Source organism: Sciurus vulgaris (assembly GCF_902686455.1).
Source record: "Sciurus vulgaris genome assembly, chromosome: 7".
NCBI classification, from domain to species: domain Eukaryota; kingdom Metazoa; phylum Chordata; class Mammalia; order Rodentia; family Sciuridae; genus Sciurus; species Sciurus vulgaris.
The window spans coordinates 112200797-112228670 of NC_136467.1; the positions used below are offsets into that span (position 1 = coordinate 112200797).

The 27874-nt window shown below is 44.3% G+C and overlaps 1 protein-coding gene across 2 annotated transcripts in view; it reads left to right on the plus strand.

Moving 5' to 3' along the window:
* CLIC5 (chloride intracellular channel 5) overlaps window positions 1-27874 on the plus strand; it is a 149100-nt gene that overhangs the window by 85015 nt on the left and 36211 nt on the right. For both annotated transcript variants that reach the window (XM_079147156.1, XM_079147157.1), the window contains exons 2-3: window positions 16699-16808; window positions 21629-21754. In XM_079147156.1, the coding sequence (XP_079003282.1) occupies window positions 16699-16808; window positions 21629-21754 (236 nt within the window). The remainder of the gene's footprint in view (window positions 1-16698; window positions 16809-21628; window positions 21755-27874) is intronic.

Genomic DNA, 27874 nt, shown 5'->3' on the forward strand with positions numbered 1-27874 from the left:
CTCATGGGCACCATTTTAGTGACTCCTCAGCACCTTAGTACCTTCTATTTTACTAAAAATATTTCATCAAATCTTCATTTTTTGTTCCCATGTTATCTGCCACATAACAGGTCTGTGGACTCCATTTCCTAGTGTCTCAAATCCACAGGGAAGACCCACTCCCCAAGGGGATCCGAAACTGCATCTTGGCCACTCCCAAGTCTAAATCAGAGCCCTTTAGAATCACAAAGAATAGTACCCAAGACCATGTCAGAGGGGTTCCCCTTCATTTGTTCATTCTACTTTGTCCTCTTTTATTTTACTTTCTTGGTCTGAAAATTACAAATAGGTGATCATTGTGACAAATCAAGCTCGAAAGAAATATATAGACCTATAATCCTTTATCTGTAATCCTGAAATTTAAAAAACTCTGAAAACTGAAAGTTTTTCCTAAGTTGGTGGAAATTCATTTGGAGGTAAGATTGGCCTGAATTTTTAGAGGTGATTTGTAGTCTATGTCCTACTTAGCGATGCAGAAATGTCAATGGATTTGATCATGGCTTGGTGCTCCAAAGCCTGTTTGGCAAAATGGGTGATGTTTTTATATATTCACACAGTTCGTTTTTTAAATAGTGGCATGCTATTTAATAATATGGCTATATGACACTCTAGTCAACCACTCTGCTATTGATGTTCATTGTATATTGCTTTTGAGGATCAAATATTAGAGTGATTATAAAAGGAAAATATATCAACAGGGTTTAATCCATTTTACACATATCAGTGTGTTGGTGGTTAGTGATATGGTTTGAATATGAGGTGACCCCCTCCAGAAGCTCAGGAGACAATGGAGCTTGATTAGATTATGAAATTTGCAACCTCATGGATTAGTCCATTTGATGGATTAATAATTTGAAAGATCTAAGGTGCTGGTGGTAACTGGAGGCTGGTGGAGTGGGGGTGGAGGAAGTAGGTCCCTGGGGGGTGTTCCTTTTCAGTTTATATTTTGCCCCAGCATCTCATTTGCTCTCTCCACTTCCTGACTGTCATGAGCTGAGCAGCTTTCCTCCGCCATACCCTTCCTCCCTGATGTTCGACCTCATTCAGGCCTGGAGTAATGGAGCCAGCCCACCATGGACTGAACCTCTGAAACCATGAGTTACAATAAACTTTTCCTAAGTTGCTCTTATTGGGTATTTTGTTCACTGTGACACAAAGCTAATACAGTTGTCAAAGAAAACCTTTCTTTCCATTATATAAATAGAAACCCTAGCACAGGGGATGGTTAAAAATAAAAAATAAAAAGAGTTAGCTGCAAGGTATTGACTTTCTTACTTTCACTTAAGCTACAGGCTTCCTATGTGCAGGGCTTGCAGGCAGGGAAGCTGCCAATCCTCTGCACTGCACAGGGAAGGAGTTTGGAGATCTCAGCGTGGCACTTTCAGAAAGCTGAGTTCAATAACAAGGACATGCCAGTTCTCCATAATGGACCTCTCCGATAAGAGTCCAACATCTAACTGGACTCACAGGTGAAGAGGCAGGTGGCTTTGGGGGTGCAGGATGGAACCTGCTCAGGGAGAACATGCTCAGTGACTCTGGGCTCGGCTGGCTTCTAGTAGACAAGCCAAGTCATGGAATTTCAATAAATAATTTAATGACTGTTCCAGTTTCAGCTTCAGTGTTAGCTTTCAGCCCTGGCTGCCATTGTTATTTGCAAACAGACTCCTCCTCCACACGAGGTATGGGAATTTGACTGAGAGTCACTGACATTTTTAGAACCCAGTGGGGCCAGGTTACTCCATACAATAGTAGATAAACTCACCCTCCCAAACAGAAGTTCTGTGAAATCCACATGTGCAAGGTGGACTTTTTAATTTTAAAAGAAAAAAGAAAAGCTAGATAGCACTGACCCAGTGTGTTAGTTACGAAGGCCTTCACACTGGCCTTCTATGAGGTCATTTCCAATTGCAGACCAGGGAGAGAGCTTGGAGGCCAGTTCCAGCCATCTTTTTTTTTTTTTTTTTTTTTTTTTATACTTTTCGGGTAAAAGGATAGAGAAAAGAAAGGCCTGCCCAAAGCTAATTTTATAACTACAAATGCTGTAGGACAAACGTCCTCGGTCACCATACACCCTTCTTGTATGAAACTTGTTTCTGAGGTCTGCGTCTCTCCAGCCCCACAGTATGTCTCTGATGCTACGGTCTTTTGAACAACTAGTATGAATATACCTGACCCTGAAGTATGTCACAAACTGACAAGAGAAAAATCAAACGGGATCTGATTCATGACAGTAACAAGAAATCCTATGAAAGCAAGGTGTGGTAAAAGCTAATTGGGAGGATGTGGGGGGGCCCTGTTCTTCTCACTGTACCTGCCCCCTTTCTGCTGGCTCTTCAGCAGACCTCTCTGTGTGAAAGCATTGCAGGATTCCATCTAAGGTCGGCATTATAAATAAAACTTGCCATCACCAAACGAAGCTGACATTCCGTCCGGATCCTGGTTGAGGCCTCAGAGTTCTACATCAGGCTTCCAGCAGCTTCTCCAACAGTTGGCAGATGGAGCACAAGTTGAAACATCTTTGCTATTCTTTCATCAAAAGCTCATGCGAAGGGGCTGATCCTAAACATTAGATAGGATCTGGAGGTTATTCCTGGTCGAAGGCCATCTCGTAGCAGCATCTGTTCTAAACATAGCCCAACAATAGCAGGTTTCCTTCCTTAGATATTTCTTGCAAATAAAGGGAGGGCATTGTGACTTTGGCTTGTCCTGACTTGTAGTCACAGAAATAGTTTGGGGAGCTTGGGGAGGAGAGGAGATGGCCATAGCAGTTTGTAACACACAGATGCAGCTGCTCCATTTGATCTCTTCAAACAATATGGAGTCACCTGTGATTGCTTTGTTGATGGCTATCAGCAGTGATGTAAACTTCTACTCCAAACTGATAGGCGAATCTCTGCTGGAGCTGGAAATGTATGGTCACATTTATTTTTTTATTATCCCACATGACTGATTTGGGGGATCCACTCAGTGGATGCTAGAATTAACATGTGGACTTGAAAACAAAGCTTTCTGGTGCTTGTGAACTTGAGTGTCCTGAGAATATCAGACCAAACTCTCAGACCTTCAGAAAGGATCCAGTAGGGGGAAAGAGCAATCCTGTGAGTGCTTATTTTGGAGTCAATGGGTGTGGGGGGCGGTGGAACACCGGGAGCAGCAGTGTTGGATCTTTATAATAATGGCAGTTTTCAGTTTTTACCCCTAGACATGCTGTGGACAATTTATAGAACTCTTCACAACGATCACTTCTAAATTCATCATGGCTGGTTAATATTTATGAATAAATGAGCATAGAGAGAAGCAGAGACTCGGGAGTGGGACATTATCCAGGTGTCCTTTCCTTCTCAGGCAAGGCTGCCGAAGGCCAGATTGAGGCAACGGCTTGCTCAAAGGGAATGTTTATCTTGCAGGATGACTGGGCCCAGTGTGCGGGTCTTCCAGGGACTCCCCTTGGTCAGACAGAAAGCAGGTGGACCACCTGTCTCTGGCAACTGCAGGAGCCTCATGAAGGAAAATATGATCAGTCTTGAGGAGAAGCACCGACTCCCTTCCGTTCGGGCTGTGCCTTCCTGGGTGATGGCCTGTGTTATTGTGTGCGGTATAAATACTAGGGTAGGTTTATTTTTTTATGGGAGTACAATAAATAGAACATTTCCTTTCTTAGTCTGCCATTTGGAAAAGGTTTTCATTTCCTCTTTTGGCCCAGATTCTTACAAAAGGCAGACTCCTTTTCAATTACAGCTCGGCCTGAGCTTGAACATACCACTCAGCCAGGCACAAGTGCAGAGTGATTTTCTTTTTTATTATTTATTTTCAAGGCAGAAAAAATGATATTGAGTCTCCTTGACATAAAACCTGGCTCAATTTCCATGTCTGTAACCGTGAGGCTTTTTGGAAAGCTCCTTTATAAAGTAGAAGACATGACCATGAAGGAATAATCGGTTGAGTGGCTCACAGGATGGGGGCACTTGGCCAGTAGGAACATATCTCCACTCCATGGTAGAATACAAAGACTTTCTGCAAATGTGGGCTTTAACTTATGGGTTGAGACTTTGAGAGGAACCAGGAGGGGTGGACTTAGAGTGCCCATGATGACAGCCGATGTGTTAAGTGCTTTCTGTCTGCCAAGTAATGTGTCCGCCTCTACTTTTGTTATTTCCCTTAATACTTCCAGTTGCCCTATGGGGAAGAAGGAGGACTACGTAGAGACTATGTCGAGAACGGCTTTGACAATTTTCCTTCTTTATTTCCCCTGGTGGCTCAGGAAGAGCAGTATGATTCTGGCTTTTGTCTTTACCCTGACTATATTGCCCACATGGATGCAGAATAAACCATGATTAGAATTTGTACCCTACAATGACCATAAGTTTTTCTCCAATGTCTTCTGCATTTTATTCTTTTAAGAAAGTAAAATAACAGGAAGTCTTCAAAGATGACTTTCAAAAGGATTCCATTCTTGCTTTCCTTTTCCATACTGGTCCATTTTCTATTACTGTAACAAAGTACCTGAGACTGGGTACCTTATAAATAAAAGGTTTATTTAGCTCCCAGTTCTGGAGGTTCAAGGACATGACACTAGTATTGACTCAGCTCTGGTAAGGATCTCATGGCAGATGGCATCACCATGGTGGGAGCCCATGCATGAGCAATCAGATGGCAAGACACCTTGCTCCTTTTATAACAAAAATCTCCCCAAAACAACTAACTCTCTCCATGAGATAAGTATCAATCCTTTCCTCAGTATCAGTGCTTTCCCCAGAAACCTCCCACTAGGTCCCTGCTCTTTAAGCCCCCCCACCTCTTAACAGTACCACAATGAGGACCAGGCTTCCAGCACATAAACCTCTGGGTGAAAATCTACTCCGAAGCATAGCATGTCTTCTGTGATTATGTTTACAGTTCATACATTGAAGATTCTGACGAGATTTCAGTCATCTCCACTCAACTACAAATGTCACCCCTACCAATTGTCTATATAGTCTTGGAAAATATCATTTGGACTCTTTGGACCTCACCTGGCCCCATTTGAGAAATGAAGGACTTAGCTGAAGCTTGAGGGACTTGGTGAGCAGGGTAGTCTCGCAAAAGGGATGTTTATTCAACTGCTTTTTAAGGTAATGTGCTGAGAATACTATGGAAAAAGATTGAGGAAAATCAGAAGAGGGTAAAGACTTGAAGCAGCCAGTGAGGCTGGTCACAGGTGGGCCTTGTTTTATGGATTCACTTCCCCTCCAACCCATAGTGTGGGCACCTGCCCTGCAAGTCCACCTGCCTATTTTTCCAGGCAGAAATCCAATCTGAAAGCTCTTCCATCTCAGCAAACAACTATAGAGTTTGTGCATGAGCCAGGTATGGTACTGGGAGCTGGGGACACGGTTAACTCAGGGAGTCTTCGTTCAGCCCCTGGAATTCTTAGATGCAAATAAAAGATCCTTTGATACTCATTTTTCCCCAATACACTTTAGAAAAACATTTCAGTGGGTCTTTCAAGACCATCTATTTTAATTTTTCCACTTTATAAATACAAAAGTTCAGGCCTGGACAGGAGAAATTACTTGCCCAAGATCATACAGCTCTTTGTGTCAAAGCTAAGTCAAGAACTCAGGATTCCAAATCCTCCATTTTTATTACACACCCTCTCTTGCTTAAGGGTGTCTCAGGGAACTCAATTTGCAGAACCTCCTGGCTGAGGCTTCCTGCATAGGTCTGGAAAAATAGCCTCTTCCAAACTCATAGGGCCTGTGCTCAAGGCACAGTGAAGTATTCCTTCAGTCTCCCACCGCCAAATTAATTAAAAAGAAATGCAGTGTTATTTTTGTTTTATTCTTTTTTATTTTACTTTTTATTGTTTTTGTTTTGTGTTTTTTTAATTTTGTTTTAAAATGTGGTGTTATTTTAAAGTCTCGCTTTTTAACCAAATCTTTGAAGTCATTTTAAATAGAATATTCTAAAAAGCAAATAATGCAACTTTGTGATAAGAGATGCTCGCCCTTTGGCCTGGGTACCTGTTGTAGGATCTCCTCGTTGTGAGCTTAGTGGAGGGGTTGGCTGGATCTCACTTGGAGGACTTGATAGGTGAAAACCGACCTTTCAAGACTTCCAGGAGCTGCTCCTGCCCTTTTTCACCTTCCTCCTTTCTCCTTTCTTGGTGAAGATGTGCTCAGGCTTATCAATCTGCCCTGTTCAAGTGGCCAGGTGACCACAGTATGGCTTAGAGTAGAGCTAAAGCCTCCGAGTCCTTCACACAAGCAGAAGAGCCAAAACAGGACTCCACTGGTGCTCCATATTTTAAAAGAAGCAAAATTTCTAGGCATGGCTGGCTAGAGGGAAGGGGCTGGAAAGGAAGCTTGAGTGCACTTGGTCTGTGTCAAACCCGAGTGCATGGGAACACGAGTCCAGATGTACGGATTTCTGCATGGTCACAGTGCTCTCTGTCACCCTGAGGGAAGACCCATCTGTATGCAGAGCTTCATGTAGAGGTGCAACCGTAAAAGAGATCCACTGGCTGGTGAAGGTCTTGGCATTGCATTTGGGTCCACTGACTTGAGGTTCCCCAGGTGTCTTTATCCAAATGTGTTCCCTTCTCAGAATGACCCAGGCTGGTGCACTTTTGAAAGACCTGTGCAGGGATGGAAGGTGAGGAAGAACAGCACAAAAGTGGAGTGGGAGGGAGGAGGGGGACAAGGACATGAAGGAGTTTCCAGTTTTGATTGCAGAAACAGGAAACAGAGTAGAAAGAACAGTGTCCAAGAGACAGTGCCTGCATTAGGCCATCACTCATGTCCCAGGCCTGGGGCTTCTGTGTCTACACTGGGCTCAGGGGGTTCTTTGGTTTATCCATTCATTTTTTTTTTTTTTTAAACAAGCTCTTTAGATGACTCTATTGTATATTCCCATTCATGAGCACCACTGGGTCAGAAATAGTCTTGGAGGGACGTGAGAATCACCTCAGACACTCTAAGAGGAAATAATGGTGGTGTCAAGCCCCACTCCAGACTAATTAAATCAGACTGAGAGTGGGGCCTGGGCATTGCATTTTAAAATGAGTATTAGAGTTTTCAAACTATATACATGCTTTCTTGACATATTCTGCAATACTCATTTTGCACAGAATTTTCCAGAAGGCCTCAGACTTATAGGGCCTTCAATAAATCTTATGACTCAGATTTTCTCTTAGTACCATCAGCTTTTAATCTGTTATGTTGATGAATTTAGGGTTGATGAGCACTTACTTGAGCCCAACTGAGAGGTACAATGACAGATTTTGTGATTTTTCTGAAGTCTTTCCAGACTGGCTTATTCTATTAAGATATTATATTCAAACTCAACATTCGAACAACAAGAGCAGAGGGGAGGGCTAGTAATAACTGAGGAATCTCAGCTATCCTAGGAACCCAAACACCAAACTTTATAGGAGAAAATGAGTTCAGTGTCAAGATACCCTTGTTTACTGTGAAGATTACAGGAATAACAGGCTCATTCCATGAATGTAGGGAAATGGATTCATGATCAAAAACTGGAACCAATTTCTATAGTATCTTGGCCAACAAATTAAAAAAAAAATATGTCAAGACAAAAGCAAAAGTTTTGACAGTGTCCTAATAAATGGAAAACGTTTCTTCAGTTGAGACTGGGATTTTCTATGCAGGGTTTAAGGAGAAGACCTCTTCTTTAGATTAAACCCATGTGGGAACAAGTCTGTTTATTTGAGGCTGTAGATTGGTGTCACTCTTTGGTTTCCTGCGGGTTGGCGTATTTCTGAGGTGGAAGACTTCCAGCTTTTGACTTTCCTGATCCAACCATTGAGAGTCGTCGTCAGGTCTAAAGAATAGCATGACAGTTTGTTAAATATTTGTGACAAAGGTTCCCGGATGTTGAGAGAACACAAAGACTTCCACTAGGCTGCAAAAGCAAACTTCCAGCAGCCTGTCCCAGACCTGACCCCTCGGCTTCATCCATTTGTCTTCCTTGGGTTTTAGTCCTTCTCATTTTTGACTTCTATACTACTTGGGGAAAAAAAAAAAAAAAGTTTGCTTGTAGAATGTTTCTCTGCACAGCAGCTCAGTGGCCTCATGGAGCGCGAATATGCACCTGCTTATAATGTTACCAACAGCTAACCAGATAGGAGTCACTTTCCCAGTCTCCCTTCGTGGCAAATGCATGACTGACCTCGTTCAGGAGCACTCTTCTCTGGTCAGTGGGCGCTGGTGGCAGTTCTCCCTCTGTGTGCTTTCTTTTTGAACATGTTGATCCACACACAGAACCCTGGACACCAAGGTTCTGCTGAACTTTGTGCCATCACAGGATCATAAATGACTTTTCACTAAAGCATACCATTTCATAAACAGGGATGTTTAATGAGCTCTTTTTAAATATTTGTCATCTGTGGTTATGATGACAATAGTGATAACTTTTAACAAGTGTATGCTGGGTGCAGTGGTGCATTTCTATAATCCCAGTGGCTCAGGAAGCTGAGGCAAAAGGATTGAGAGTTCAAATCCAGCCTCAGCAAAAGCAAGGCACTAGGCGACTCAATGAGACCCTGTCTCTAAATAAAATAGTCAAGTACCCCTGAGTTCAATCGCTGGTACACTGCCCCCCCACCACAAAAAAATGTATATTTTTATGCATCTTACCATGTCATATGACATCCATCCTTCCTTCCTTCCTTCCTTCCTTCCTTCCTTCCTTCCTTCCTTCCTTCTTTTTTTTCTTTCTCTCAGTTCAGGGTCATTGGCATGACCCTAAAAGTCTAGAAGTCAGAGTTATTGCCAACATGGTGATGATAATCATGTCCAGAAACAGATGAGTTTTCCATAGGCACCAGGCCTGGAATGGGAAGAGCAGTGAACTGAGAGGGCAAAGGCCAGGAAGAGGAGGATGTTAGCAAATGAACAAGAGCACCCCATGCAGGACCCACCGCAAAATTTGTGGAACCCACCGTGAAATGAAAACAAGGAATCTTTTGTTCAAAACTTAAGAATTTCAAGATGATAACAGCAGAGTTTAAAGACAAATGCTGGTCCTTCTGAATGGGGGTCCCCTATGACCTCATAGATCATTTGCCCAGGAAGCAGCCCCTGCCACACTAGAGGCACCAGGTGATAAGGGAGGCTGCAGAGGACTCAGTTTCAAAAAGAAGGGGCAAGCAGAATTCCCAATGCTGTGGGAAACAGCAGATAGGAGAAGAAGGGGGAGGGGGAGGAGGAGGGGGAGAAAAAAAAGAAAGGAAAGAAAGAGAAGGGAAGGAAGGAAGGAAGGAAGGAAGGAAGGAAGGAAGGAAGGAAGGAAGGAGGGAGGGAGGGAGGGAGGGAGGGAGGGAGGGAGGGAGGGAGGAAGGAAGGAAGGAAGGAAGGAAGGAACGAAGGAACGAAGGAAGGAAGGAAGGAAGGATTACCTAGCCCAGAAAAAGACTGAAAGAGAATAGTTGTCAAGAGGTTAGAAAGAGATTCATTTGCTTATTAAAAGAGCTGGAGAAAACCACGTGGGAGTGCAGGAAGAGGAAGGAGCACTGGGGCTGAGTTGGAAAGGAACATTCTCAGACAATGGGGAAAGGTGGGCTGGAGGTCCCACCGCCAGGGCCCAGGCACAGTGCTATCCCGCATGTCACAAGCTGCCTTGGGCCCAAAGTCATGGGACCTGGATGTTTACTCAGAGTCAAAGGCACCACCTGACCCTGCTCTCTCGGAGACTTAAACTAGGAGTCTTCTGGGTGCCGAAAAGTTCACTTGAGAGGAATGTGTATACCTATTATTTCTAAAATCATCTGATGAACTGAGGTACTGATGACAGATACTGGCTCCATGGGTTATCTGTCTCAGGTAATATTTTTAAATTTGCCAAGGCATGATGGCTAACTCTATGTGTTAACTTGGCTAGACCACGGTACCCAGAATTTGATCAAACATTATTCTGGATGTTTCTGTGAAGGTGTTTTTTAGATGAGATCAACTTTGAAACTGATGGACTCTGAGAAAAGCAGATCACCCTCCATAATGACCTCCTCTGAGGAAGAGGGGATTCTGCCAGCAGACAGCCTTGGACGCCAACTGCAGCTCTTCCCTGGGCCCCCAGCTTGCTGCTCCACCCTGCAGATGCTGGACCCCCAAATCTCCACAGCTGTGCTATTTAGTTTCTTAATATCAATCTCTCTCTCTCTCTGGTCTTTTTTTTTTTTTTTTCAGTCTCTATATTTAAAGGCTTTATTTTATTTTTTTAAATTCATATACATTTAATCCTGTGTAAAGTTGTTAGTACATCCAAATATTTTTATTTATTTTTTTTTATTTTTACAGACTGCATTTTGATTCATTGTACTCCAATGGGGTACAACTTTTCATTTCTATGGTTGTACATGATGTAGATTCACACCATTCATGTAATCATACATGTGCATAGGGTAATACTGTCTGTTTCATTCTACTAACTTTCCTTTCCCCATCTCCTCCCGCCCCATTTTCCTCTACGCCATCCAAAGTTCCTTCATTCTTCTCTCCCCCCACCCCCACCACCCTCCATTGTTAACGTATCATCATCCACTTATCAGAGAAAACATCCAGCCTTTGGTTTTTTGGGCTTGGTGAGGACCCCTCAGTCTGACCGACCGCACCCTGCTTCTAGGACCCCCAGACAGACTGACCTAACTTTCTCTCTCTGTTGATATAACATACACACACAAACACACACGATGCACTCATACATATCATATATATGTATATGTACATACCAGGATGTATCTGTTTCTATGTATCTACTGAGAGATGATTGGTAAATAAAATTGTGTGTGTGCGTGTGTGTGTGTGTGTGTGCACTCTACTTCTCTGGAGAACCCTGACTAATACACTTGGAACTCTTCCTATCACATTGTTTGGGCAGCTGTCTGCACAGAGCGGATTCAGCCTTTGGGTTCAGTTTTAGATAACTGCCGGGGGTCTCTGAAGCCTCAAATGTGTCGTATTGCCTGCTCGCTTATTTAATAAGAGATGCCTGAGTGATCCTGGCGAGTTGTGGCTGCTGAGAAAAGAAAATGTTGACTTCTTCCAGGGTGGACCTCCCTGTCCTCATGCGAACCGCAAAGCTCCAGGGCATATCCCTGCTAATGGAAGGATTACTAACCAACTTGTTGAAAAGACAAACCATTGGGGATTTTTTTTTAAAGTCACAGTGAGAATATTGTCTAACTTATGCTAATAAATATCGTTACTGTAAAAAAAAAAAAAAAAAAAAAAACTCTTTCATGTTCTGTGGATCTGTTTAGAACTATATAGATGTCATTGTGTATCCAGAGTGTCCTCTTCATGGAGCTTTTACCACTTTGACACTCTTCCCGATAAGATGATGACTTGGTATCATAGACTGCATGCAGTCTGCATGGCGGCTTTGACTTCTGTGTCCGGGGGCTGTGGAAAGGTTATTGCCTGAGGCCACAAGGTGCCAGAGGAATGCCATTCTGAGCTAGTGGCTGGATGGCTCCACTGGCTGTCCTCACATCCACGCTACCAACCCCAAGGCCAAACCACCCACAGTGAGGGAGCCATTTCCTTCTGCACTGTCCCTCCAGTGCCCCTTCCAAAGAAGGGCCACCTCTGTACTCCTTTTAAAGGACAAAGCCTTGAAGGAATTCTCCCTGTTCTCACCTAGCATAGAGTCAAGAGTGCATTGGAGCTGAGCGGCAATAAATGGACCATTAACTCGTCCGTCATGCTTAAATGTCACCTGTCCCTCTCCTGCTGTTTCTTCTTGGGTCCTCTCTGAATAATTCTTCCACTTTCATGATCTGCATACCTTGAAGTGACTTTGGACAATTGTTAGTTTCCCTTCATTATCTGTAGTCCAAGCTCTGCACACCTGGTCTGTTTATGGGAAGTTTTAAACCAGCAGTTTTCCATGTTGTTCTTAGACTCCTGGGATACCTGAGAGGCTGTAAGGAGTTCTGAGAGGTCTCAGCTAGGCTTCTTTCTGTGAGGTTGGCATTTGGTGGGAAAAGCTGCTGGTGTTTCAGCAGAAATCCAAGTAACGGTACAAATGGAACTTGTAGTCACACATGCAAAGAAAGGAAAGCATCTCAATTATGAATGTTCTTGACAAAGCAGTAAAAAATTAAATCTGTACAATGAAATCTCCATCCTCGCCTACATGTCTGCAGAACATTCTGGCTGATGGGCAGGGAAATGCACATTCCTTTTTGACTGCATTCCAATTAAGGATGGTTCTCGAAGGAAGAGGCACCCGTGCAGTTGAGCTATCTCCTTCACAGAACATGATTTTTACTTGAAAGAGCAATTGACACACACACACACACACACACACACACACACACACACACACACACACAGTGTGGTTACTCAGTATTAGCTGGATGGTTTCTGGAAAAGGTGATGGAATGAGCTGGTCATTTAGGGATAGCAACTGATGGTATTCATGGCCAAATGATAAAATGTAAGACTTCAAGGGAAAATTAGAATTTAAAAAAAAACATGTAGCTGCCAACATGAGCTTAACAGCTTAACATTTTTGATGAGATTCGTGGCAGCATTGATGAGTGCATTTTAAAATGTTTTATAATGAAATTTAGAGCATTTGGAGGATCTTCATGACTCAATGAAACACTGTTTTCCATATGACGATGTATATGTTACAGAACCATTAATGGGTAAAGATTTTTCAAAATGCAAGATAAGTGAGTAGATTTTGGTGGAACAGAAAAAATGCCATTTATGTGATTTCAAATTCCACTTGTCTACCATTCCTTAAGAATCTACCACTTGTTGAGTTTCATTATGGTATTGAAGAAAACCCATGAGTAACTGAAAAGGCCATTAAAATACCCCTCCCTCTCCCAAAGATGTATCTCTGTGAGGCCAGATTTTCTTCATACACCTCAACCAGATGTCAACAGATTGAATGCAGAAGCCAACTCTTATAAGCCAGAATCAGTGAAAATGTAAAACAACAGTACTTATTAAACTTCTTTCATTTTCAGAAAAATATTAAAATGTAATTTATGATAATATGCTTATTATTCTATTTAAATGAATGAATGAAATATTTAAAATATTTTCAGCATGAAGTAATTAATATAGTAAATATCAATAACTGTAGTCCACATAAATGAAAGCTCTTGGTGATCCTCAATAGCCTTAAAAAGTAGAACAGGGTTCTAAAACTAAACTGTTTCAGAACCACTGCCTTAAATCCCCCTTCACCACTTGCATTCTTAAAACTGCAGGAAGATGTAGGTGTAATGATGGAGGCCAAGACAGGAGGGGACTTCTTACCCCAAGCTTGGTCACATGTGAATGAGAGACCAAGATGAGTCTAGTACCACAACCTCCTGCTTCCATGTGCTACAGAACTCAGGTTGGTTTCTTCCCCCGAGGACACTCTTCAGAGGACAATGAGAGACTTTTGAAACCCTCATGCCATAAAAACAGAGGGATCTCACCCTCCCCTCAACATGCATCCATTTAAACAAGCACTAAGCTTCCATTCAGTTTCAAGTACCTGTGTTTCTTGCTGCTGAAGACAAAGTAAATAAAATATGGCTCATGTTCCAGTTGACCCACCCTCACATGTCGGGGGAGATGTCATGTGAAAGGAAAATGTAATAGCATGAATATGAATTAACCAGCATATCCTGTACAACATGTAATATACAACCTATAATTACATTGGGCTACTATTGATATTTTCCCTGTAATATTATGCATAGTAGACTATTTCATAATACATTGTATCTAGGGAACAGGAAGTACTTTGGGGTTGTATCTGGCGACTGAGCACATTAGGCCCATAGAGCAAAGCAAAACCATGAACTTGTAAGACTTGCTCTTAGCCGCTTACTATTGCTCTTTTGACACTTACCACTTGCATTAGTTTCCTGTGGTCATTGTTAACAACTCATCATAGACTATGTGGCTTATAACAACAGAAATTTATTCTCTCAGAGTTCTGCAGGCTAGCAGTTCAAAATCAAAGTGTCAGAGGGGCCAAGCTCTCTCCAAAGCCTCCAGGGAAGAATCTTTCCTTGTCTCCTCCACTCCTTGATAGCTCTGACTTGTAGATGCATCGCTCCAATTTCTGCCTCCATCTTCACATGACCTTCCCCTTGTATGTCTGTGCTCAAATTTCCCTGTTACAAAGATACAAGTCCTACTGAGAGTCCATCCTCATCCAGTATGACAGTCCATCCTAATCCAATATGACTTTATCTTAAGCCTGATTACATCTGCAAAGGTCCTATTTCTACATGAGGCCCCACTCACAGGTTCCAGTGGAGATGAGTTTGGGGAGTGCTGTTGAGCCTAGCACACCACATTCACTGTTCTGCAGCCCCCAGTGCTCAGAACCACCTTGGAGCAAAGAGCTTCTGGGTTTTCCCCTCACACTTTTTAGGGTGTGGGGTCCTGCTAGTTCTTCTCTGTTGATGTTTTGAGTCATTGCCACAAACCCATGTGCTTAACAAATGGATTATCAGGGCCACAGTGCTGTGAGTTTGAAGGAGGACAGAGAAAACTAAAGGAGGGCTGCCAGGGCACAGAGGTGAACCACAGAGTCCTCCCTTATGCTGTTCACCCTTTGGCAATCTCTGTTTGCTAGGCCTAGAATCACAGTGTAAGGTGACATCAATAAGACAGTGAAAGGTATGGAGATGAGAGACACCACCACCTAAACTCTAGCATGACTGAACCCTGGAGGACAGGGTGTCTTACCTCAAGACCATTGCCTCCCTGCACAGGTCATGAGACCTTGGGAGAGCACGTCACCGGGTGGACCCTTGGACTGATCGTCAAGCATGGCAGTAAAGAGGGCCAGGTCTCCCACCAGACCGCCTGGGTTCCATCCTGGCTTCACCACGGTGGGACCTCAGACCAATTATGTCACCTCTCTGCCACCATCTCCACATCTCTGAGGGAGGATATCCCACTTCACAGGCTTCTCATGAGGAATCAGTGAGCTAATAGTATAGGCAAATCACCCTAGCAAGGCCTGAGATGTAGACATTAGCTGTTGCTATAACATTATCATATGAACTTTTGGTCTGGCTAAGAATTTCAATATTTTACAAGTTCCTTCTTCAATTCCCTTGTCCTTCTACAGACACCACCAAAGGAAAATCAGACAGCAGTTACACAGATGTGGTTTTTTGTTGTTGTTTTTGCCTTTTTAAATTCTCTACTTAGATTTTCACTGGCCCTGGGGGGAAATCCCTGCTGTCAGGATGTCATAAAAGACCAAGGACCTGCACCTAACTTGATAAACTCCCGTGGGTGCCCAGCAGTGATGTAGTTGGTAACTGCCGGTTCTAACGTGCTTCATGACCTGTAAGCTCTCCACGTAGGCACATCATCCACACAGGGGAGCCCCTGCTGTTGTGGCTGCTCAGGGCTGGGTCAACATGGGGGACAAGTGAGACCTGAATAGGAAGTGGGGTTCTGGCTGCAGTTGAGAAGGAGATAAAAGAACCGTAATTTCATAGCAATTACCTACCACCAACCCTGAACACTGTCAAAGGCTTCAGTTTTCTATTATAAATAAACCCAAGCCTCTGCTAGGAGTGACTTGCAAAGCGGAAATAAGCACAGGATCAGGCATTAATGTGCAAGGGCATTGATGGCTGCCAGCCGAATGCCACAGCAAAAGGAAACTTGAGGGAGAAAATAATGAATTGAATGTTGAGATGGCATTTGTTTTCTCCCTCTTTAGGAAAAAAAAAAAAATTCTTAGTGAGTCCCAAGCCCTAGATGTTGGCTGGATAGCTAACAGATAGTTAACAGCTTCCAGCAAGGAAGCCTGGAGTGTTTACTCCTCATCCCTCCCTGCCAGTGGAGTTCCATGTTCCAGAGACCAGGTGGCACCGAGGCTTCGGGGGGAGCCAACCTCGAAACTAGAGCAAATGGAATATTTTCTTCCTCTTAGTACCATGTCAGGGACTAAGGCAAGAAACCACTCGAAGGAAACAAATTATACAGAGACCAGTTCCCCAGCTTTTTTTGTTTGTCCATGTGTTTGCTTGAACTCAATTCTTTATGCATGGCTCTGCATCCCCCTTAGAGGTGCAGAAGAGATATAGACTTGTCTCCAGATGTAAAATCACCTGCCATTTTGAGGAGGGTAATGAACAGAGGAAATGAATGAAAAAAAGTATGAAAGCGTTCAGTGATGCAATCTGTTGTTGGTTCATATGTTCCTGTAAATTATACAGGAACACATTTTGGCTAGGTGCAGGCAAAGGGAAGCATCTAGACTGCTTTGAGGGATCTAAATTTGAGGGGTCAACAGAGATATTCAGACAAAGACTAGATGATTACTTGGGGATGCAGAAGTTGGTCCCAGTATCATTTGTATTGAACTATGTGATGTTTGGAGGTCCCCTTTTTGCCCTGAGATGTCAAGGTCCTGTGGTTTCAGAAAGTAATGATTCTACAAAATCTTCATGCTGGAAACTCAAGTTCAGTTCAGAAGGTATTTATTCAGGCCGTACATGGTGCCAGGCATTGTGATGCATAGGTATTAGGAAAACAAGGATGTTTAACACAGGACTGTTGGCTGTGAAGTCAGCCTGGGAGGAGCTTCTCCTCAGCCCAGGGTTGGTGTGCACGATCTGGTGCCGGTGTTGCTGGTAGACGCGTACACTCAGGACTCTGCTTCTCTTCCTTCCAGGCTGGAATCGATGGGGAAAGCATTGGCAACTGTCCTTTCTCTCAACGTCTCTTTATGATCCTCTGGCTGAAAGGAGTCGTGTTCAATGTCACCACGGTGGATCTGAAAAGGTAAAGGACACCATATTCATGAGGAATATTCTAGTTGCAAAGAACAGAGAACCTACCATGAGAGAGGGCAAAGGCCTCCCCTGGTCCCAGCAGCCTCCTGCTCACACCCCCATCTTCTAGCGCCATGCCTCTGGGCCCACCCCTCCTTACCAGGGATGCTGCAAAGGCTGGTGTCTCCCTTGGGGCTGAGCTCTTCACGGCCCCGATTAGCAAGAGGGAAGGCAGGAGTGGACACTGGCTGTGCAACTAAGAATGTGTGGTGCAGAGATGGGTGCAGACCTCTGAAAACAGGAGAAGCCATTCTGGGAATGCAAACACCATCATCCATGGGACTCTAGAGGGCTTCAGGGCTGAGTCCAAGTCTTCACCCTGAAGTTGGAATCCAGATCTTTCCGCACACTCTCTTCCCATCTTCTGAATCCCTTAGTGTGGGAGTTCTGGATTATGGGCCTGGATAGAGAGGTCCTAGTGTTCTGCTTTTAAAGTGCAGTTTAACAGCTGTTGGAATACCAGGCATCATTCAATACCAGGAGCCGAGCTCTTCACTCTTACCACAGGTGTTGGTTCCTCTCTGCCACCTGTCCTTGAAACCTGGAACAGACCTCCCCCAAGTGTTTGTCTTCCACCCCCACCTTCTTCCCTGGTTCTTTATGGGAATTATTCTCCACCCAGAGTCCTGCTGTCTTGTAGATATCTCCACTTGGACATTCCATCGTCACATTACAATCTGTAGGTCTGGATTCGTTTCCATCTTTTCTTCCTTTGTTCTCCTCCTGGATTCCTTGCTTTCCCATTCTCCGGGCATCGACACGTTTCCAGCTCCTTTCTCTTGCCACCTCCCTCAGTAGCCAAGTCAGCACATTCTCCCATTAACTCCTTTGGGGGGTACTGGGGATTGAGCCCAGGGATGCTCTACATCTGAGGCATATCCCAGACCTTTTTATTGTTTCTCTTGAGACAGGGTCTTGCCACATTGCTTAGGTCCTCACTGAGTTACCCAGGCTGGCCTATAACTTGTGATCCTCCTGCCTCAGCCTCAAAAGTCTCTGGGATTGCAGGCCTAGGCCACCGCGCCTGGCTTCTATTGCACTAGCCTCTACCTGCAAGCACTCTCTTCCATTCTCAAAGTCCACACCTGGCCGCTGCCAGCCTGATTGTTTCTTTGTTCTTCAGATGGGCCTTCATCCTCTCAGGTTCCCTCTCTCTCTCTCCCTCCCCCACCTTACTTCCCAAGGTTACTCCTCCTAGGATAGCACTTTAATCAGGAGCCTCCCTCTCTTGCTCAAGAAGCCTTCTCTGCTCTCTGCTCTCCATACAATCTATGCCCCTGAGGCCCTCCCTCTCCTTCCTCCTTCCCAACACTGTCTCCCCACATACCTTTTCATCACCTGCCTACCTGTCAGGCTGGCCCACCTTCTGCTGCTCTTGTTCCTTGCAGTCTGAGCCTGAGTCTAGAATCCATCCTCTGTCGAAACTGGCACCTTCCTCCCTGTCTCCGCAGACCGTGCCCCGCTCCTGGACTGTGACTTCAGCCCCATCCCCTCTGCGAGGACGCTCACCTCACCACTCTCAGGAACACACTCACCAACTGACCTCCCTTCAGACTCACCTGTTGTGCAGGTCACATGGGGCAGTTAGTTAGCATTTTTACCCAGTTGTGATAGCTACAGTCCTTATGCTTTACAACTAGTAAGCACTTTCCCATTAAAAAAAAAAAAATCTAGTTGTGTGAAGGAAACCTGATTCTCCATTTTATATGAGGAAACTGGGACAGGCACACTTAGAAGACTTGCCTAAGGTGAACTAGAAATTGGAGGGACTGCTACTAAAATCTCAGAGTCCTTGGTTTAAATCTTATGATCTTCAAAACACATCAGTTATGAAGTTCGTTTCTTTCAAATAAGACCTTAAATCCCTCAAGGACAGGCCACAGCAACTAGCTTTATAATGGTCCTCGGCTAACATCTGTCAACTAAATGAACACACATGTGCCATGTGATTAGTGTCTGTGACAACAATAAAAGATCCACAGGCGTTCACACAGATTGAAAGAATAGACAATCATCTTTAAGAGGTGACCCGTGTGTTCAGCTGGAGCTCAGAATGGGGCAGGGAACCACCAGCATCCTTCAGATCACATCTGGTCCTGCCAGAATCCCTTTGACACAGGCCATGCAATTGTCACCACTCCAGTGTGACAGAAAAGGAAACTTTCTTACTGCCAACACACACACACGCACACATATTCTAAGAACACTGACTTATCCTGGCACCACAATTTATTGAGTGACTTTACACTTTTCTAGCCTCAGTTTCCTCATCTGTACAATGGACAAAAATTTACTGCCTTCTTAATCAGTGAGAGTTTGTGAGGATCTAGTGAGGCAGGCCATAAACATTATTTGCGTTCTACCTGGCTCATTGCAGGAACTCCAAACCCATCAGCTCTTCTTAGCAATATCTGCCCTTGTGAGTTGGCAATCCAGTTAGGAAAAGAAGACTGATACACATTAAATAGTTTATACCTTTGACCCAGCAACATGTAATTCAATGGTGATTGTATAGCTTCAACTGTAAATGCTGGAGGAGGTCCACAAAAAAGCAAGAGGGTCCCATCTGATCAGATCCCATGAGCAGTGCAGCCCTAGAACCTCCCCAGGGTGTCAGACACCAGTGGCCAGCATGCCTTCATGTCCCAAGGAAAAACTCCACCCAAGCCACAACAAATTCCTGTACCTTTAAGCCACAGAGAGGTAACCGCTGGAAATAATTCTGGCAGGGCTGCTTGTGTGAGCACTAGAAAGCAGGAGGAACAAGTAAAGAATGTCCTTTCATTGTCTAAACGGAGGGACACACACAAAGTAAACAAGGGCACTAAGTAAATCAGATTTTAAAAATACTTTCCAAGCCCTTGTCCTAGTTCCAAGTGCCACAGAGTGCAGCTGGAGGGGGCACATGTTGGGAGCGACCAGGGAGGAGCCCTGTAATTGAAATTCTTCTGGTCCCCTCCCCAACTGATTTAGCCAGGAATTTATTTCATTACAGACGCCTCTGCCCCTTTGTTTACTTTTTCACAGTTCCTCCTTCTAATGTTTTCCAGTCTGACTCCCACAAGAAATGCTGCCTGCCGAGAGAGCATCTGGGGTGACTCTCCTGCTCCAGCCCTGGCGGATCCCTCCTCTTCCTTCCTCCTCCAGCTCAGACTTCTACCTCCCCACTTTCCCCATCGCCAACCCTTCTTATCTGCCCTTTACTCCATCCTTGCTCTTGCACTTGGCCACAGAAGCACAGTGTTGGCGTGAACAGAGACCACGTCACACACATTCCTTCCTGCTGTGGGCACCCAAAGTCCCTTCTCACAGCGGTCAGTACACTGCCCAGCACGAACCAGGCCTGCGCTTGGCATCGCCGTGGGCTGTGCAGAGAGGTCATCCGGGACTCGCTTGCTCATTGATTGGACGTGTGTTCCAGGATTTCACCCTCTTGGTCACCTATGCCATCCTCTCTGGATAATTTAGGTCTTTTCCACAGGGAAAGAGTGCACTGCTGCTTTAGTTATCTCAGATGTCTTTGAGTCCCTGACCCAGAATCCTACAGGCATGCAAGAGCCCTTCTCTCTTCTTAGGGACTGCATTTGCTACTTGTTGTATGTATGCTTAATTTAAAAGATCCTACTGGTCCCAGCAAAGCTTAATTTTCCTAAAGCAAGTGTTATATTGAGTTGAATTCATTACCTAGAAAATGGGTTATTTATAACATAATAACACAAGAAATCTCTACTTTTAAAAATATAAGTGTAATTTCAGATTCATAGGATACTTTTCATTTATGTGTGTTGAACAAAATTTTTAAAACATTCCAAGAAAAATAACTACTTGTTAGTAAAACTAGAATCACAATAGTCACATTTTAAGCATAAAGTGTGTGTGTGCTCAAATTAAGTTCCAAAGTAAAAAAAAAAAAGCATAGAAGGCAAACTCTGGTGGAATCCGGACACTCTTGCATACAATTGCCTACTGGCTCTCTCCATATTCAATTGAAAGCCAAAAGTTTTCAGAATGGAAGTTTTTATCAACTTTAGGCCAATTTTTGATTTCTAATTCTTTGACTAAAATAACTCCCTCTTAAATTATAAGTGTATATTTTATTTATGTAGGCATTAAAAATATCTATCTACTAGGAGCCTCCTATATGCCAGGCACATTTCTAGGCCCTTTCTCTTCAGGATTTGAAGACTTTCCTCTTAGATATCTGGTAACAGAACCCAATAACAGTAGGTTCTTGATGCAGAATCCTTGGTTGCAGCCTGTCTGGTGACCAATGATTTCAAAATGCATTTTCTCCCCCAATAGACCTTTATTTTATTTATTTATATGTAGTATAGAGAATCAAACCCAGTGCCTCACACATGCTAGGCAAGCGCTCTACCACTAAGCCACAACCCCAGCCCCAAAGAGCATTTTTGTCAGACTAATTAGTGAAGAAACTTTTGAAAGCAAAGCCCAGTCTCTTCCCTGCACCCCACAGTTGCAGCAGGCCACTGAGGTAGGCAGTGCCCGCTGATTCTCTCCGCTTTTCACTGGTGCTCAGCTCCATCCTGACTGGAGTTCCCTGGCACTGACTTCCACTGGGCAGGTTTGTGGGTCACACCACAAGGCTTCAGAATGTTCTTCAGCCTCTCCTGCTCCACACTATAGATCTGGTTTTGCTCATGGACATTTTGGATAGCACAGAGATTCTAATATATAATAAATCTTAGTTTTCTCAGAACAGGAAGCTTCCTGGTGTATGCCGACATCTCAATCTTGCTCTCTCTACAGAAAGCCAGCTGACCTGCACAACCTGGCCCCTGGAACCCATCCGCCCTTTCTGACCTTCAATGGGGACGTGAAGACAGATGTCAATAAGATCGAGGAGTTCCTGGAGGAGACCTTGACCCCTGAAAAGTAAGGAGCTGCTTCTTTCTGGAGCCAATGAAAGGGAAGGGGCTAATTTGGGGAAGGCAGGTTTCCTAAGAAGGCTACTGAATTCCAGAGCACAGGAGAGTGTAGGACCCCCAAGGGCTGCCAATCTCAAAACGGCCTCACTTGGTGGCACATCTGTAATTCCACCATCTTGAGAGGTTGAGGTAGGAGGATAGTAAGTTTCAAGGCAGCCTCAGCAACGTAGCAAGGCCCTATGTACAAATAAAAAATAACAAGAAGTTGGGGAGGCCCAGTGTCCAAGTTCCCCCTGTTCAGTCCTCAGAACTGCCAAAAAAACAAACCACAGCTCTACTAAATGCTAGTAGGAATCACAGGAAGGGGGACCCAGCCAGTCCCTCCTACACAGAGAGATTTGGGGAGCCCTGGGAAGGTCACCACCCCTCCCTTGACCCATATGTTCCCGTCACTCCAGTTCACCGTGCCTGGAAGACCTCCAAGTGAGGGCACAGGCTGACTCCCCCATTCCAGAAATGCTGAAAGGCTGGTACAATGAAAACAAGTCAAGAAAGGGACCCCCAGTGGCTTAAACCAGGAGTGAAAGTTGTCAGAGGTCAGACTTGTTCCTTATAGAACATTCAGGAAGACATTAGAGCAATCACACTTTCTGAAAAACAATTAAAAAAATAATATTACATATAGATCTGGTATGGTCTTCAGCACAGGGCTGGGAGAGTTGCTTTGCGGGGTGGGGGAGGTAGTAGTGTAGAGGGTGGTAAAACTGAGGTAGAGCAATCAAAGAGGAGGTGCCAGTTGGGGACAGTTCAGGTGAGACAGAATAAAGGGCTGTGCCAAGGCAGTGGCAGTAAAATGTGAGGTGAGGAATAGGAAGAATTCAGGACCTACTTAGTAGGTAAAATAAGTGGGATTTGACAACTAGAAATCACCATCTTGAATGTATTTGTTTATTTGATGGTACTGAGGATTGAACCCAGGGGCCCTGCACATAGTAGGCAAGCTCTACCACTGAGCTACATCCCCAGCCCTTTCCACTCTTTTGAGACAGCACGAAGCTGCCAAGACTGACCTGGAACTTGGATCCTCGAGTAGCTGAGATTACAGGAGAGCACCACCGTGCCTGGCCTGCCTTGTATTAATTCGAAAGCTTCATTTATTCATCGTGCCTAGAGCACTCTGTCCAGCACTGTTCACAGCACTTAGCTGATACAATTCCTGTCACTGCCGCAACAGCCCGGGAGGGGGCGCCACCACGGTCCTCATTTTGCAGTTGGGCATGGAGAGACTAAGTAACTTGTTGCCTGTACACTGAACTCCTGTTAAGAAATTAAAACTCCCAGTTGTTTTCTGATAAAGCCTTTCAGCAATCAGATGCATTCTTTCTTAAAATTTTTCTTTGTCACCCGTATTAATAGAACAGTTTATTTTAGCACTGAGTGGAAAATTGCCTCAAGCCCATTGGAAGCAACTGAGTGTGGACGTTAAATAGTGCATTAATTAAATCAAATGGGCAGCCCCACAGATTACACCCAGCTCGTTCACTGCCTGAAGCCGCATGCATCTCTGAATAGGACACTAGCCAGCCACTTGGTTGGAAGTGACTTGAAGGGTGAATTGCATCCCCCCCACTGAGACTCAGCATCATAGAGGGTACTGGTTCTAAATCCTACATTTAAAAAAATGCTGTTTTCAATAACTCAGTGAGTTTAGACTTTGCCTGTGAGACCCAAAAAGGAAGTCCAAGGTGAAGTTAATGTTTTCTCTTTTAGAGGTAACCTGCCCACCCGAGTGACTACTTCTCTCAGGTCAATAGGGAATAGAGGGTAAAGCAGTGAGAAGCAGAGTGTCCCTCTGGATCTTTTGCCAGACCCAGGATGTAGGGGTGCAGCTAGGATGTGCTCCTGGCTCTACCAGTGATGGGCTGTGACCTCCTGGACCTGTCCCTTCTCTGCTATGGGTCTCAGTCCCTCCTCTGTGAAAGGATGACCCCAGATCCCTTCCTGCCTTCAATTCTTTTTTTTTTTTTTTTTTTTTTTTTTTGCGGGGGATGCTGGGGATTGAACCCAGGGTCTTGTGCTTGCAAGGCAGGCAGTCTACCAACTGAGCCATATCCCCAGCCCTGCCTTCAATTCTTCACACTCTCTTTAGCCAGGCTGCCCACCTCTTCCCTACCCCAAATCTGGCTACGCCTCTTCCAGGCTGTTTCCCTGACTCAGGCATCCCCAATCGGTATCCAACATGGGGTCCAGAGACCCTCGGAATTCTACACCCTTTGAACATTCTTTCTGAGGAGAATCACTGTCAGGCTCATTATTCTAAAACATTTCCATGATCCAGCAGGGCGAGGTGGTGTCGGATGCGGACACCCTCTCCCTCCTCTCTCTCCTACCTTACCTGTCCTGACTGCTCCTTCTTCTCCTCGGCTCATTTTCTGGACTGCAGTTAAATGTAAGTTTTATGAAGTACATCCCTGCCATATTAGTGATTCTGTGATCCAGCACTTGCAGGTAGCAGAACCCCAAAACTGTTAAAATGCACATCTCTAGAAGGTTGCTAAGGTGAGAGCCCTCGTGGTGAGACCATCAACAGCTCTGGACACTCTCCACCAGAAGTGTCCCTCAGAGGCCTTTGAAGCTGTAAGACTGGGGCAGGTACTGCAGTTACCCCCTGGCAAATGTCACCAAGCCAGTGCCTCATGCAGAGGTACCTGCTGGCCGGATCACACACCACTGACTTGTGCTGACAGGTGGGGTGACCTGTGTTCTGAGGCCCCTGGAGCAGTGCTGCCAGGCCTGGTCTCCAGGGGGCAGCAAAACCACCATAACTGTTCATGTGGGGCTACTCTCCATGTGTTTCTCATCACAGTGCTGTTTGTAAAGCCTGCCAGACAGCCAAGACATTGTGGGAGCTTTATTTTTTCCCCCTTTTTTTTTTTAAGGAAAAAATCATATATACAAACACTCTGACAACATTTTTTTTTAAAAAATCACATTTGATCCCACAGAGCTTTTGGTGTCAAAATGAGGAATCCAGGAAGTCTCAAGTAGTTTCTAAATGAGACTAACATCCCTGTATTTCTGTCGGTTGTCCCAGTGAATGCTCAACAAGGAAGTGTTGGGATTTTAGAGGGAAATTACTGTGGCGACGTGCTGGCCTTGGTCTTTCATCTCCTTGGAATGGCGAGTGTTTCTAGAATTGAGAACCGAGAGTCAGGAGACCTAACTGTGGCCCCCTCTCTCCCAGCTGTAGACCATGGGTGACCTTGGACAAGCCTCTCCCCCTCTGAGGGCCTCCTAATTTTCTCATCTCTAAAATGAGGGGGTGTGTGACACTACCTAGTCCCAAGATTCCTTTAAGCCCATATTCTACAATCCCATGGGTTTCTCAAAGTGTTCTCCCAGAACTGGCTATTGTTTAAAATAGTCTTAGTGCACGGATGTCCCAAAGTAAATTTAGGAGGCTAAATTAAATGGTCGATTACAGAGCATGTTATCAAGTCAGTCCTCTAGCAAGCATCCAGAACTTTGAGTGTCAAAAGATACTTTGAATTCTTTATATTTTTTTAAGTAGAGATATCTGATATTAGTAAAAATGAAGACTGTTCTTCTAATCATCTGGTGGGTAGAGAAACAGCTTCTGCAAGCTTCCTTCAGGATGGGGACTGAGGGTGGGCTTTGGAGTCACAGTGACTGGGTTCCAATCTGTACCACCAGGTGGTGCTGTTCTGCAGGAACAAAGGAGCCACAAAAATCTCCCAGGTTTAATAGAATCCCGGCTTATATCCCACTTGAGCAAAGTTTGAGTGGGTGGTGTGGCTCTCTTCCATCTTGTAGCTTTTGGAACATATGATCTCCAAGATTCCTTCTGCAGGAAAAAAGAGAGAAGAGGGATCACACTGAGTGTATTTAAGAGTCAGAGCCATGAGGTGGGTTACATCACTTCTATTCCCACTCCATTGGCCAAAATCCAGTCACATGACCCCAGCATCACAAAGAGGGAGGCCAGGAAGCACCAAGAAGCACATGGATATTTAGTGAGCATGAGCTGTCAAATTAGTTAAAAGCAAATTACTTAAAAGCTCTCTGATCTTTGATTCTCGCTTCTGTAAACTGAGAGCCATAATGCTGATTTTACAGTGCTATGGAAGAAGGCAGTCCTGCTGAGCCCAGTGCCTGGTACAGAGTCAGAGTTCATCAAACAACAGCTTAAAGAGTCAGAAAGAGAGTCTGCACCTGTTTTGTGACTGTCTCCCCAGTGCAGTCATAAGGACAGCAAGTGACCTTAGGTCTTAAACACTGATCCCAAGAGATGTCTTTTAATTAAGAAGACAGACCCTCCAAGGATCTTAGGCTTAATTAGCATAGGTAAGACAAACAGGAGCAAGTCAAAGGTCAGAAATGTCAAATCCACGAACCTGCCTCTCAAGTGAGAGTTTGGTGAAGTGAAGAAGCAAGAATAGTGGAGAAGGGTCAGGCAGGAAGGGCTTCCACATCTCACTCCTTAGAAAAAGGAGGGTCAGCACTCAGGCTGCCAGGAGAGACCCCAGAATCAGCAAAGGTCACTCCGTCAGGACTGTTTCTCTTTTTCTTCAGTGTGTTCCCCAAAGGAGGCACAGGGCCCGGCCCTTGGCAGGTACATGCAGTCCTGTTCAGTGGCACAGTGACCAGTGGCTGTCAGTGAGAAGGCATCTGGAACTACAAATCTGTCAGAGCACTTACCATCAACAATCTTTTTTTTTTTTTTTTCCTGCTACCGTTCTCTATCAAAAACATTTATTATCATATTTGTTTTATTTATTTCATTTGGTAAGAAGTCAACTGTTTTACCTAGAATGGAGTTTAAGTGCAGGTATAAGATGAGTGCATTTGCAACAAGATTCTATAAATAACATGGAAAGAAATTTTCATCATTTAGGTCCAGGCCAACAAACTATCTGTAAAATGCAAGATACTAAATGGTTTTGACTTCGTGAGCCTCGGGAATCTGTCTCAACTCTGTTGTTGTACCATGAAAGCTGCCCTAGCGGATATGGAAATGAATGGGCGGGGCTGTATTCCAGTAGAATTTTACTCGCTAGCAATGAGATTCAAATTGCATATTGTTGTCACACAGTACAGAGTGGTATCCTTTTTTTTTTTTTAACCATTTACAAATGTAAGATCCATTGTTATCTCAAAGATCATGCACAAACAGGGATCATGAGCTATGTCTTCCTAACTCCTAATTAAGTAAAATTAATCCATTTTTTAATTGTCATCAGACCCCAACATAATGTTATCTCAAAGGTGTTTGTGTGAATGAAACACCATTTGCTAGTCTTTTAGAGAAACAGAAGGAATTTTGTAGACCCTTCCTTTACATATTTGGAATAAGGGATAAACATGAATACACTTATCCTACATAGCAACCTCCTCAGGTCTTGTCCTTGAAATCTGTGAGATTAACATTTGGAGACTCCTACAAGAACAAACTGCAAATGGAACATGACACTATACAGTCTCAATGAATCATAGTGCTCAGGAAACAGAATGACACTGGCAGGTTCCCCTGAATGTGGGTCCTTTTTTGCTCATCTTGCGTTTGGTACCATATATCCATGTTCGGTCCACCCTAGTTATGAAGACATGGTCAGAGTATTGGAATTTTCACTAAATGAAGACATAGAGCAAAACAAAAGAAACCCAAACAAGCTATCTATTAAAATGCATTTTCTCTTTAGATTGTCAGTGATGAACAAAGAACACTTAGTACTTAATAATTTAAACCTATCAATTTTAATAGCATGTTGTATTTTATGTACGAAGGCCAAAAGAGGGAGACATGACACCAAATTACTACATCTTGGCAGACTACCCAGCATCTTGCAGGAAAGCTTGCTTCATGCCCCCAGGCACTGCCGAGGAATTTGATAATTCCCAGTACTGCACAGTAGCATACCAAAGAACAGGCAGATGCAAACTGCGCAGAGCTCCCTCTCCTGGCGGATGGGGAGAGGTCACCATAGTGCTCAGCCCAGCCTTGAGGACTTGGTGGCTTTAGAGGGTAAATAACAGAATGGATAAAGGTCCGCAGGACGTGGAAGTTAAGAACTGGACTTCCACAGCAAAACTGCCTGGGTAGAAATCC